The sequence below is a fragment of the Leucoraja erinacea genome, chromosome 25 (genome assembly GCF_028641065.1).
Source record: "Leucoraja erinacea ecotype New England chromosome 25, Leri_hhj_1, whole genome shotgun sequence".
Classification (NCBI taxonomy): domain Eukaryota; kingdom Metazoa; phylum Chordata; class Chondrichthyes; order Rajiformes; family Rajidae; genus Leucoraja; species Leucoraja erinaceus.
The window spans coordinates 25,905,318-25,919,563 of record NC_073401.1 but is presented as its reverse complement, the minus strand read 5'-3'; the positions used below and the strand labels follow the sequence as shown (position 1 = coordinate 25,919,563).

General features: G+C 39.6%; 1 protein-coding gene across 6 annotated transcripts in view; it reads right to left on the bottom strand.

The window, feature by feature from the left end:
• LOC129709146 (probable E3 ubiquitin-protein ligase HECTD4) overlaps positions 1-14,246 on the bottom strand; it is a 168,391-nt gene that overhangs the window by 95,294 nt on the left and 58,851 nt on the right. For 3 of the 6 annotated variants that reach the window (XM_055655285.1, XM_055655286.1, XM_055655290.1), the window contains exons 15-21: positions 11,969-12,074; positions 10,654-10,774; positions 7,061-7,189; positions 3,511-3,635; positions 1,577-1,730; positions 876-985; positions 432-639 (exon numbers count right to left, since the gene is read on the bottom strand). In XM_055655285.1, the coding sequence (XP_055511260.1) occupies positions 432-639; positions 876-985; positions 1,577-1,730; positions 3,511-3,635; positions 7,061-7,189; positions 10,654-10,774; positions 11,969-12,074 (953 nt within the window). The remainder of the gene's footprint in view (positions 1-431; positions 640-875; positions 986-1,576; positions 1,731-3,510; positions 3,636-7,060; positions 7,190-10,653; positions 10,775-11,968; positions 12,075-14,246) is intronic. The other 3 variants (XM_055655288.1, XM_055655289.1, XM_055655291.1) reach the window with 2 other exon arrangements.

The following is a 14,246-nucleotide window of genomic DNA, read 5'->3' as shown; positions in this document are numbered from 1 at the left end:
GGAACCATCAGTGATTCTTTGCTGCACTCCCTCTATGGCGGATATATCCAGCTATTGTCTTACCAAAGCCCCAAATGCATGAGTACATCTTTATTGCTGTTCTCAAGTCCTCTAGGAGGAGGATGCAGAGGTTTAATGGGGATATGGACAAATATTTTCTAACTATTTGCTGCCAATGTCCTTGGCCATTCACACAGTTTGTCCAAAATTAATTGAAACCTCTTTCCATCCTCCTGCTCGGTTTTGCATCAACATAAAATTTGGAAATATGAATTTCCTAGCTCATCGGGCCCTTGGGGTTTATTTGCAGTATTTTGTCCACAGGATCAGCTCTCCCAACCTCTCTACTACAATTTTTATAAACAGGATTACACCCGCCTTACTGTACTCAAAGTGTTAGCAATTTGAAAATTAATTTTGTTCCGATTTACCTTGTCATAATCATATTGGGAGGAGCAACGGGTGTCAAACCTCAGATAGAGGCAGCGTGCACCAGGAATATGCACCGTCTCTTTGAACTTGTAATTGTCTCTCACAGGATGGACCGTTTCTACCGTCTTCCCAGCTGCCCATGGTGCAGGGATCTTCAATCCAGTCAGAAAGCCAGGCTCTTCCTTTTCCTCCAGCATACGGTAGCTCCTAACATAAAGAATCCATTCAGCAGTACTCCAACAGTTACAACTCAACTAAGGAAGTTCAATACAAGCCCAAACCAATTCAAATGACTGAATTAAGTCTGAAACAAATAGAAATGGCAATAGGGGAGTACAGTCAACACCTAGTTCCCCCATATTGAAAAGGTTTTAGCATCTGCAGTTTCTTGTGTCTCAACTAAAATTGCATCTTGTCCATTAAACCATATTAACTTTCATCACCTGTCATCCAACAACGGAACTTTCCCCTTCTGGCTCTGTTCAGTTCCTAAATAGGGATCATCACCAATATCTGTGAAAACGGGAGTTTGTGTCTTCAACAGCAAGGCGGTCTAAACAAGAGAAGAGTGTCTTAAACTTTACATACTCGTAATGAATCCAAGACAAGTGGAGCAACTAAGTTTCATTCACCTTAAAAATGATTCAATCAACCTCTGCAACAACGGTGTAGCTTCCATTCAATTTATAAATTTTAGAAGTACAAATAATGAGGGTACAGTAGCTGTTATGCTACAAATTAGAATGATTTAATGCAAACTCAGCTCACACCCTCAAGTCAGAGACAGTGTGAGAGAAAGCAAACGGCAAGTGAGAGAAAGCGAAAGCAAAAGGTAGGTGAGAGAAAGGGAGAGTAAAAGGTGAGCAAAAAAGAGTAAAAGGCAAGCGAAAGCGAGAGAGGAAAAATGAGAGAGAGACACACGCATACAGGCATGGAGATAGGAGTAGAGTGTGTGCTAAATAAACTATATACTGAGGAAGTGCATACAACCACATTACATGAAATAAATAAGGGATCAAGAAAATAATTGGGGATAATACAAAACATAATTTTTCTCGGTTCAATCACTTTCATTGTGACGTTGAGATTCCAGTTGTTGTCAATGGATATTCCAAGAGATCAAACCTCATAATGCAAGTCATACCTGGCTGGTGTAGAGAACAAGCTGAACAAGCTGTGGCATGAGTGCATCTGCCATGGTCAATGTCTGGAGATTTGGGTGCATCAGTGAGGTGAGCAATACTGGCAGCAAATGGCCCAGCAGAGTAGCCTTAGTGATTTGTTCCAAGCCCTTCAGCCTGCAATGAAAAACAAGTTTAATTTTATTTTATTGCATGGAAAGGGGCCATTTGGCTCAAGGCACCAAACTAGTTAATTGACCTATTTGACCTCTACTCTTTATTGTTATCTTTTGGCTACATGAACAGAATAGAAATTAGTACTCCAGGGAAGGGATTTATTTCCAATCATTATCCTGTCATCTCTGCATTGCTGTATTGTTCATTGTTTGATGCTCAAAAACAGAAGGCCATTGAGTCCATCAGCTCCTTACTCTTACAGTTTGTCATTTTTGGGGATATTCTCTCCCATTCACGATGACCTATAATTCCTAGTTAGATATAGCTCTTAGCTCTGGGCTAATGGAATCAAGGGATATGGGGAGAAAGCAGGAACGGGGTACTGATTTTGGATGATCAACCATAATCACATTGAATGACACTGCTTGCTCGAAGGGCCAAATGGCCTACTCCTGCACCTATTTTCTACATTTCTATTAATTCCTCCAATATTCTAAAATCTATTGGGCGGCATTGCGGTGCACAGGTAGAGTTGCTGCCTCACAGGAACAGAGACCCAGGGTGGATGATGACTACGGGGGCTGTCTGTAAGAAGTTTGTACGTTCTCCCTGTGACCGCATGGGTTTTCTCCGGGTGCTCTGGTTTCCTCCCACATTACAAAGATGTGCAGGTTTGTAGGTTAATTGGCTTCTGTAAATTGCCTCTAGTATGTAGGATGCAAATCTGGGATAACATAGAACTAGTGTACCGGTGATCATTAGTCAACACTGACTCGGTGGGCCGAAGGGCTTGTTTCCACCCTGTATCTCCAAACTAAACTCTTAATGACGGAATCTGAACAGACCTCTGGAGTACAATTCCAGCAAATTAAGGCATTTCTACTTGTTTCAGTCCCGAACAGCATTCAGTTCTCCCAGCATAAGTCAGTTCAGTTGGTAAATTTTAGCAAAGGTACTGCATTCTCCTCTTCTGGAATGTTCACTGCATCGTGACCTGATTTTGAGGCTCATTTCAATATTTTTCAAATTTTTTCTACTTCTCACCCTTCATTATCTTGAATTACATCACTGTTTTATCTCGCCTGCTGAAACTATTTGCATTTGAAAGAGAGCAAATTAGAACTAGAGCAAGAGGGAAAAGAGGCAGCAAGAGAGGGACTGAAGGAAAATTACAGATGGAACTAGAATGAGCAGTAGACCGCAAAGAAAAGTGCACATGAGTAGGCACAAGAGCAAACAAGCTCACATGACCGAGAAACACTGTGCATGTGGTCGCAAAAGTACTCTAAGGTAAGCAACAGTGTGCAGAGGGTTCTGAGAACGAGTACACAATGAAGAGAGGCAGAGACCAATTGAGGGACCAAGAGAGTCATACACAGAGAAGCAAAGAAGGTGGGTGAGCAGACGGAGATAAATCTTACAAAGGAAACATCTGCCTGTTATATGGATATGAGACCATTGCAATGCTAACCAATGTTGTATGATATGCGTTTGGAAAGAGAAAGCTTCATCATTAACAAAAATTATTTAAAAAAATGTTAAGATTGTTGATTGTTAATATAAACTATAGCCCAAATTGTCTAAATGGAGATAGACAAAAATGCTGGGGAAACTCAGCGGGTGAGCTCATACCAAGTAAATCAAGCTTTAATTGCCTCTAGAGGTTACTTAGTTACAAAATGGATACACTGACCAAGTTCACCCCTGCAATTAACCTTGAAATATACCTTGTATTATAATGAAATAAATTCAACAGGTTAAAAACAATTGCTCAACTGACCTATGCTCTTTGTCAGTTATTTCACTGTTAATAACTGAGGTGGTAACCCGCTGGAGTTTTTCAAGCACTTCATCACAGCCTGCTAGGATTTTGGTCGCTAGTGCCAAAATACTGGTCTGGAGCTCCTATATTCAGGATCAAAATCACAAGGTTAATGAGTCATACAGTTAAGACTATCCTTCCAAGAAAAGACAACAATAGGCTAATTACAACTCATGATCAAATCAACCATGACAGTAAAATATGAATTAACATTAGGCCAATTAATACAACAGATTGCATACAAATGAAACCCAGATTACAATGGCTAACAAGATTTGTGAAAATTAGATCTTGCTCGTACTCGTTCTACCCGAGCTTTCTGCTATCTCTCTGGGCAATAAAGACAGAAGAGGACCTAACCTAAGCTGGTACTTACTTGGCAGATATCTAGGCAGATCCTATCTTTTATAGGAGGGATGGCATTATGCTGGAACTGGTGCAGAGAAGATTTACAAGGATGTTGCCTGGACTCGTGTGCCTGAGCTACATGGAGAGGCTGGGCAAGCTAGTACTTTATTCCTTGGAGCTCAGAGGGCTAACAGGGATCACATAGCGGGGTGTCAAGAACGAGAGGGCATTGGCTTCTGGTGAGAGCGGAAAGATTTAATTGGAACCCGAGGGGTAACTTTTTCTAAAGAGGTTGGTGGATATTTTGAACAAGCTGCCATGGGGAAGTAGTTGAGGCAGGTATGAAAATAACATTTAAAAGACATTTGGACAAGTATGTAAGACAGGAAAGGCTGAGGGCCAAACATAGGTAAACAGACTAGATTAGATGGGATATCTTAGTCAGTATGGATGTGTTGGGAGGAAAGACCCATTCCTGTGCTGTATGACTATGATTCTATATGGTTAAGAGTAGCATACCTCCATATCAGGAATACAAAATATTCAGCACATTTCTGCTGTCAGTGTCTCACAAGAATAAAGGAATGGATTGCGTTGTTTTGCTCCTAAACGCTTGAACAACCAGTTACAAAAATTAGTTACACACAAAGACAAATTGCACACTTGGCTGGAGGCATCAGCACAATAAGAATAAAAGTGAGGAAACAATGTGGTTACTATGAGCCTTTATGCAGTTGCTGAAATAACAAAATTGCAACAAAAGAAAAACACAAAAGCTGAAGAATTCAAATCTTTTCTTCTCCTCCCACCCTCTCATATGCATCTTCCCCCAACATCCTGATCCCAGGCATCTGCTAACTTGCTCTGTGATAACAGAGGGGAGAAAACTGTAAGAACCATTTGAAACAACCTTCACTGTGGTAACCATTTTAATCGTATGAAGGAAGGTGATTGTTAACTCTGATGGGACTTGATCGACATAATAAAGGTTTTCTTATTGCACCAGCACATTATATCATTGTGTTTTTAGATATTTATATTTCATAACTCAACTCATTCAGATATAAATTACCAAAAATAGGTTCAGCAGCTCTACCAGAGTCTAGTGCAAGGAATATACTATCCTTAACTGCTGAGGAGCTGTTAATATTTAGCAGTGGAAACAATGCATTTCTGGAATATGATGCTTTAACGAGAGCTTAATTAAAAAAAAACGCGTTCAAACTGTTTTCTATGATAAAATACAAAAACTACAAACATTTAGCAGAATAAAAGGATTTGAGGAAGAGACGCTGTTAATGTTTTGGTTGATACAGAAATTATCAGCCTAAAAACATTAACATGTTTTTTGCTTCACAGATACTTTTTTTCATTTTAAGTTTTTGGCCGTTTTCTAATTGAATGTTTTACAGACTTTCTAAACTAAATCCGAGAACGAGATCCTGTAAAATAGCAAAGAATGAAACCCAGAATGTAATGGCTAACAAGATTTGTGAAAATGAGATCTTGCTAGAACTCTTTCTATCTGAGCTTCCTGCGTTCTCACTGAGCAATAAAGACAGAAGAGGACTTAACTTCAGTTTATACTTACTTGGCAGATATGTAGGCAAGTCCTATCTCTAAAAAGGAGGATGCCTTTAAGCTGGAACGGGTGCAGAGAACATTTACGAGGATGTTGCCAAGAATACCAGAGAGTCCTTCCTCCATGCCACCCAAAAATATATATATTTTTTATTCTCAGTGTACGGACATATTGATTTATAAGATATATTTATCAAATATTTCAGGTTGCAATACATAGTAAACAGTTTAGAAATAATTATACAAAAACACTAGGATATGATCATAATAGATCGTGAAAAATCAGCAATAGTGAAAAATCAAAATAAATTTATTATCCCTGATTCATCTCCTCTTTTCTCAATTAGAATCACCCTGCAAAAATTACAATGGGTAACATTTGCCAATTGCCAAACTATAATCTTCCTCACAAGCATAAGATGCGACCCGCAACAATCTCTAAATTGTTTGCGACAAATCAGTTAAGCAAGACATGTGAAGACAGTTCTAATGAAGGGTGGTTGTTAACTCTGTTTCTATTTACACAGATGCAGCCTGACCTCAGTATTTTCTTTCAGATTTCCAACATATGAAATTTCTTTGATTTTCATTTGGAAACATCTCTTTCAGGACACTGGATTTTTTTTTTTTAAATGACTGATTATTGGGAAATATTTATTTATTACTATCATTAATCTCAGTGTATCCTGGCAATAATAAAATAAAAGTTGGAAATCGAGAACACCAGCTATAGGTCACTCAATATTTGAACGATAACAAGGCATTTTTCAGATAATCCAGATATCATGGTGATTGTTCAACATCGGTCGGAAAAACATTTTGAAGTTTTCAAATAAAGGAATGCAATGTATATATAGAAAATAATCTGAAGTAGCCAGAATAATTTCTAAAGAGATAACTATCCTCATAGCCCTCACAGACCCTTACAAGGAGTTAACTGATTTGCTGCTGAATGTCCCGCCGAGTTACTCTAGCTTTGTGTTTAACTGATTTCTAGATTGAGTGAGAAATTAGGTTAAATATAGTGTAGATGTCAAAATCAATAAATCATAAGCCTGTTCAAAATATTAATCAGTTTTGAAACCAACTGCAACTGTTTGATGTTAGTACTGTCAGTACTTTGTAAACTTTCAGGATATTGCTATCCAATGCTGGCCAAATTTGCTCGATTTCTCTCCCCTCTTCGTTCATCACAGTGAGTTAGCAGATGTGTGGGATCATTTGTAAACTGACCCCTTTTACCTTCCGAAGTGTTATAATAGCGGTAGTTATGGTCATTTGACAGAGGGATTAGATTGGATCAACAAACAAAATCTTTCCTTTCTTTGAGGAATTATTACAATTATTATTGAAGAATTGTCTTCATCAATTTTGACATCAATTATTCCAAAGCCACCATTACTGCAAATCCCCACCTTCTTTACACTACATGATGTCCACAAGGCAATTGAGATAATGCTAACATTTTTCAAAGCACAATGAAAGCTTAAGCCCAGCAGAAAGCAGTCCTGGCGGACAAGCTTTGCTTTATGCACAATGAACAAGGAGAACATTATCAGAATAGAAACCTGATGTTTACCTGTACCTTCAATGTTTCCCCTTGCAGGGAGCTGTCACTATCGTCATGGTCATCAGGTTTGATCAAGATCGTGTTACTGAGAAGATGATTCTGCACTGCCATCAAATAACGGAGGCAAGGCGATGCAACCTGTCAAGGAAGTTAGGGGGCAGGCAGAAAAAAGAGGAAGATAGAGAGGTGGTGGCAAGGGGGGAAGGGAAAGAGAGAACACACCCAAACATTATGCATTAACTTTAATTGTCAGCATTTAAAATGCTAGATATGTTTAAAAAAAAGATGTAAAAACATCCCTTTAACACAATTGTTCCAAATTTTTCCAAGAACTCCATGCTCTTTTCCCAAAGAATTGTGGCATAATCTGTTGCCAGCTGATGATATTCCACTACATCATGCAAATATGTAATTAAGATTGCACATGGATATCACAACCAGAATCACCTGCAAAGAAGCCATTGGATTCCCATGCCTGACTGGGATATAACATTTACCAGATGGAATTACTTATTGCCATTCGAGTTTTAAATTTATCCTAATTTTTTTTTAAGTTAAGCGTATGATGAGCTTTTCCTTTTACATCCTGCTGTAGAAGACCGAGTCTGAAGAAGGGTGTCGAACCAAAATGTCATCTGCCCATTCTCTCCACAGGTCCTGTGGCCCGCTGAATTCCTCCAGCATATTTTTGCTTTGTTTAAGAAATTGTATTGAGTTTTGAGTTTAATCTTCAATGCAGTTGAGGCTGTTACATCTATGAAGTTCAGGCACATAAATGCAACCAACTCATGTAGCTGGAATAAAAATTGCCCTGCACAATTATCACCGTCACTTTAAGGAGTTCAATCAAAATAATTTGGAACCTAAGTTTGCATTACATTTCCTTTGCACGGCTACAAATTTCCTCCATACCGAGCTCGTCTTACACGAGTAACAGGATACTAAAAGCAATCAAAGGGTTCAGAATGACAATGGTTAAATTATTACATTGCTTAGTTTAATGCCCCAGCACAAACATTCAAATCACAGAAGGGCAGCTGAGAAATCAAATGGTCAAATTAATAATCTGCTATTATTAGAGATGACCATAAAATTGATTGCCATAAAAATCCATCTAGCTCACTAATGTCTTCCAGGGAAAACAACACTAGACCCACATCAGCCCTGTTGCCTACAATGTTGTCTTAATTGTCCGCTTAGACCATTTGGTCTAAGATTAAAACCGAGATGAGAGGAATTAAAACCGAGATGAGAAGAACTTTTTCACATAGAGAGTGGTGAATCTCTGGAACTCTCTGCCACAGAGGGTAGTTGAGGCAGGCAGTTCATTGGCTATATTTAAGAGGGAGTTAGATGTGGCCCTTAAGGTGGCTAAGGGGATCAGGGGGTATGGAGAGAAGGCAGGTACGGGATACTGAGTACGGGATACGGGATGAACAGCCATGATCAAAATGAATGGCGGTGCAGGCTCGAAGGGCCGAATGGCCTACTCCTGCACCTAACTTTCTATGTTTCTATGTTGTTTCTATTTACATACATCAAACAACTACCTCAAAACACATCAGGTATAAAAAAGGCTGACCAGATGGCACTGTCGTGGATATCAGATTCAAATAAGGGACAAGCCATGCCAGCATGGTTGACCTTGCACGGTTCTCTCCACAAAATGGAGAAAGCCACATTCAAATAAGCCTCCTGCTGTTGGCCATCAATAGGAAGCAGCGAGGCACAGAATGTGTTCCAGGCAGGGGAATAAAATGTCCTCACCCAGATTCTCTTGAGACCAACATCACTGACTAACACAACAGAAGTTTGAGGGACATAGAGATGGTGATACAGCAGTGCAGCAGGTGAGGATCAATCCTTATCTCCAGTGTTCTCAGAATAGAAACTCAAAATAAAAACTGTGGATGCTAGAAATCTAAGTAAAAGGAAAACATGCTGGAAATACTCAACAATTAGGCAGCATTAGTGGGAAAATAAATTGAGTTAATGTCATAGGTTGAAGATCCTCATCAGAAGTTCTAACGTTTCAATTGTTGAAAATCTTGCATGGCAGATCCATTAGTTCTGAGGGAGGTGACGATGGCAACGTCATTCGTAGATTCTGCTGAAAGCGGCAGGAGGTACTTGACAGGGCAGGGGGTGGGTTGTTTGTGAGATGGTGCATTGCTACGTCTGAAGAAGGGTCTCGACCCAAAACGTCACCCATTCCTTCTCTCCAGAGATGCTGAGTTACTCCAGCTTTTTGTGCCTTCGGTTTAAACCAGCATCTGAACCAGATAACCAGAATATGAACTGGTGAAAACAACTCCAAGAATATTCCTATTCACAATAATGGCCGAGCCAGTGAGTCACTATCAAATACAAGGCAAAAGGGTTTGTAAAAACACAGAGGATGATCCATCTTTCTCTGGAGATCTACAAATCGCATTACCACCGACACCAACCTCAGAACAGATCTGCCAAGGATCAAATCATCCTCAATCCCACGGAACTGTCAAAGACGAGATGTTTGTCAACTTTCCCTCTCCAGAGATGTTGCCTCATCTATTGATTATCACCAGTACTTTCTGCTTTCATTTCAAATTTCCGATAACTACATTTTTTTTTGCTTTTGGGAAAACTCTCCAACATGCTCTACACAAAGGAAGATCTTTGCGGTTATTGGGGATCAATCACCTCAGCTCCAGGATAAAACTGAAGGAGATCCTCAGGGAACAGGCTTGCTCTCAAGCACCTTCAGCTGCTTTATCAATGACCTTCAAGTCAGAATTCAACAGGCTTGCTGATGATTGCAGTTTGTTCAATATTATTTGTAACTTGAATACTGCAGCAGTCTATTCATACAGAAATCAATATTAAAGCATGGGGCAAAAAATAAGACACGCCATGCAAAATACATGCTTTCTTAAACTACGTGCAAACATTGAGGTTACAAACGTAGGTCAGAGACAGGTTATCCTAGTGCTAATCATTTACCTCATGAACATTCATTGCTGTTCAAAGCTACTCAGGCCTCACCAGACTCATTGCTGGGACAATGCATCATGGTCGTATATCATTTATCAACTTCACTCCAGCAACTCATCAAAACTACTAGTCCCAAATTTGCATAGAAGGACAAGAGCATCTGGCCTGGGAGACCATTAGATGATATCTCCCCAAATTGTACACGGATTAATTTTAAATATAAAAGCTATTAGTTCCCCACTGAGTCGTAACACTGGAGTTCCCAAATTAAAGGCTCTGTAGGAGTACTTTCATCTCACAGACTACAGTGGGTTAAAGTGGCCTCACTCTCAGTAATGTTGGCCTTGCCTGCGGTGCTCCGATTCTGTGAAGTGAATTGAGAAAACTTCTCTAAATTTAATCAGCCGATTAGCACTCTACAGCTGGGCAATGGCATAGAGTTACACTGATTACCAATTTCACAGGCCTTTGAGGTAAGAATCTTTTATAAACATATTGAGCAATCATTTTAGCAGAAGTTACAGATCTTAAAAAAAAATAACGGTCTTATATTGCATCACCTCTACTGACAGGGTCAATAAAAACCCCAGCTCACAGAAATACGATTGTGTTCACATTTGTTTACTCACTGGCACTGTAGCAAGAAGCCTGATGAATTCTTCTTTGGAAACGGTCTGACACTTTGTGATTAGGATACAAGAATCTTGCACAACAATCTTCAGAATATAGTGGAGTAATTCATCATTCAGCCTGGACAAGTAGAAAAGAGAATGCAACACAAATGTAGTAACACAGATGTGGAAATGAACACCACCACTTGCAGAGCATCCTATCAGTAGCACATCATCTTGACTTGGAAATATACCAGTCCTTCATCGCCATTGACTTTAAATCCTGGGGCACCATTTCCATTATAAGAAGCGTCATGGTTCAGGAAAGATTTTTTTCCAAGGACATTAGGGATGGGTGATAAATATTGGTCCAAATCCCAAAAGCGAATAAAAAAAGTAGAAATAATATTGTCTATATGGAAATGGCAGAGAAGTTAATTCCATAGATTCAAGAATGGTCCCCACAGACTGCCAGTCATCAAGTAAAAGACGACTGCCTTTAAAGACGGATATCAATAGATTTATAGGCAATGGAAATGGCATTAGTGCAGGAAAGCGGCACTATGGTCAAAGATTGGCCATGCATCATGGGTCTAACAAGGACGAGGAAATGAATGAAGTGTTAGTCAAACAGTATTAGTCAAAGAAATAGTACGAGAAAGTTGGTGAACTTGAAAGCTGATAAATGCCAAGAATCTGGTGAATTACATTCCAGAGTTTTGAAAGAGATTATTTCAGAGATGGCAGATTCAAAACTACTATCTTCCAATTTTGTATAGATTCTGGGATAGTTCCTATCAGTTGAAAGGGCTGCAAATGTGACCACATCATTTGGAGGTGAGAAAACAGGGAATGACCAACCAGTAAGCTTAGCATGAGTGGTCGGGAAGAAGCTGGAATCTAAAATGATGGAATACCTTTGATGGAATGCATTGATAAAAAATGGATTAAGCTAAGACTAATTCATGAGAGTTAATTCATTACTCCCTTTAACATTTGCAACCTTATTCCTCTCCACAGTAGTTACCCTTCTTGACTGTAACATCCAAGACTGCAGCATGGTGGAAAACCTGAGAGAATAAGCTTCTCTGGAACATCATTAACACAAGAATACACCAGGAGCAGGAGTAGGCCACCTGGTTCTTCGTGCCGGCACTGTCTTACATCCTTTTCTGATGAGTGTTCAGAACCAATTTTTTACCTATTTCGAGACACAGAGGAAGCCTACTTTCCTGCTCTAACTTCTAGACGATGGCAAGAAGGTGCTGAGGAATTGATGCAACATTGGCACAGCATAACCTTTTGAATCTACTCTGTAAATGAGCCAGCATACCTGTAATGATCATCATCCTCGCTTCCAAATCGGTTGTTCTGCAGTTGCTCAGCCAGATTAATCAAGATAATGTCCCGCAGTTGACAAAGGCCACTGTTTCTCTCTCCTGCAACAATGAACCAAGTTCAATTATTTAAAAAAATAAAACAAATAATTGTTACACACAACAGTTTCTATCAGTTCTAGTATACGAACTTTTAAATCAAGCTGTCATAAAAACTTTAAAATTGAACTAACACTACAACAGTCAGATAAATTTTAAAAAGGTTAATTCCCGGGATTGCGGGACTGTCATATGCTGAGAGAATGGAGCAGCTGGGCTTGTACACTCTGGAGTTTAGAAGGATGAGAGGATATCTCGTTGAAATATAAGATTGTTAAGGGCTTGGACACGCTAGAGGCAGGAAACATGTTCCTGATGTTGGGGGAGTCCATAACCGGGGGCCACAGTTTAAGAATAAGGAGTAAGCCATTTAGAACGGAGACGAGGAAACACTTTTTCTCACAGAGAGTGGTGAGTCTGTGGAATTCTCTGTCTCAGAGGGCGGTGGAGGCAGGTTCTCTGGCTGCTTTCAAGAGAGAGCTAGATAGGGCTCTTAAAAATAGCGGAGTCAGGGGATATGGGGAGAAAGCAGGAACGGGGTACTGATTGGGGATGATCAGCCATGATCACATTGAATGGCGATGCTGGCTCAAAGGGCCGAATGGCCTACTCCTGCACCTATTGTCTATTGTCTAAATCAGTGCCTTCCAATTTTCTTGTCCTATGAAATGCTCACTCTTATCATCAGGATAAATATCTTTTAATTCCCTTCTCTAACAACAACCTTGCAGTTTCATGTCATTAAAGTGATAGAATTTTCTTCATAAGAAGCGGTTGCATAAATTTAATAACCCATGATATTGGAGTAAATGTGTTAGCATGGATTGAAAACTGGCTATCAGAGATTTACAATAAATGGGTCCTTATCAGGCTTGAGGGGTATATCTATTGGAGTACCCCAAGGATTAGTTCTTGGCCTTCGATTGCTTACAATTTACATTGACGACCAAAGGAGGGAATAGAATGCAATGTTTCCAAGTTTGCCCATGATATGTAATTGGTGGAACATGATGTATGATGGGCACTTGTGATTCTGTACTGGAAAGCATAGATTGAATGATTGGGTGAAAAACAAGCATATGATCCAGAGGTGACTGGACAGGGTAGTTGTTGATAGACACAAAGTGTGGAGTCAGGCAGCAACTCTGGAGAAAAAGGATGGGTAAAAGTATTCAGTCTGAGGAAGGGTTCCGACACAAAAGATCACCCATCCTTTTTCTCTAGAGATGCTGCCTGACCCTGCTGAGTTACTCCAGCACTTTTGTATCTTTGGTATAAGCCAACATCTGCAGTTCCTTTCTACACAGGGTAGATATTGAGGTGTTTTCACTCGTGGGAGAGTCATAAATAAGTGGACATAGCTACAAAATATCTTAAACTGAGGACCAACAAAATTTATTCTCTCAGAGGGTAGTAAATCTCTCGAATTTGCTGTCTCCCAGAGAGGTAGAAGCCGATCATTACATGCACTTAAGGCAGAGATAGATAAATATTTGAAAGATCGAGGAATCGAGGGGACTTGGCCCAGCAGAGGATTTGAGGCCAGCACAGTTTACATGATGATCAGATTGAAAGGCAAGGCAGGCTTGAGTTGCTTGGTGACCTACTACTGCTCCTAGTTTCTCATATTCTTTAATACCTTAAGCGCCAATTCTACACACAGCCATCAACTCTTCAGATATACTATTGAGTCCCTATGGCTAGCAATCTCACGCAAAATCATCCAATTACCTGGATGAGACAAAGTAAGCCCTGCACAAGAACACCTGAGAAAACCACCAACAGATAAAGACATGGCAATGTTTTCCTTCCGTCAACGATATCCAAAGACTTATCAATGTCACCAAATTCAAAAGGATTCTTAAAATTTAAAAATGATTAAAGATTGCAAATCAACTGTAAACCTATTTATGTTTACAGCCGTGCATTTATTTAATTATTTAATTAATTGCATGTTTGTTTTTGTTTTCTAAACAATGAAAAGCGCTGAAGAACAGAGATGGTTAAGCGGCATCTATGGAGAGAAACAGAGTACGAGCTTCACGTCAGACCCAAAACGTGAAAGTCCTGTGGACACTTTGCTTGCAGATCAGTAGAGACCTCCATGTTAAACGTGCTTTGATTGGACTTTAAATTACCCGAACATTTTCCGTTTTTTCTCTAATTTAATAAAAA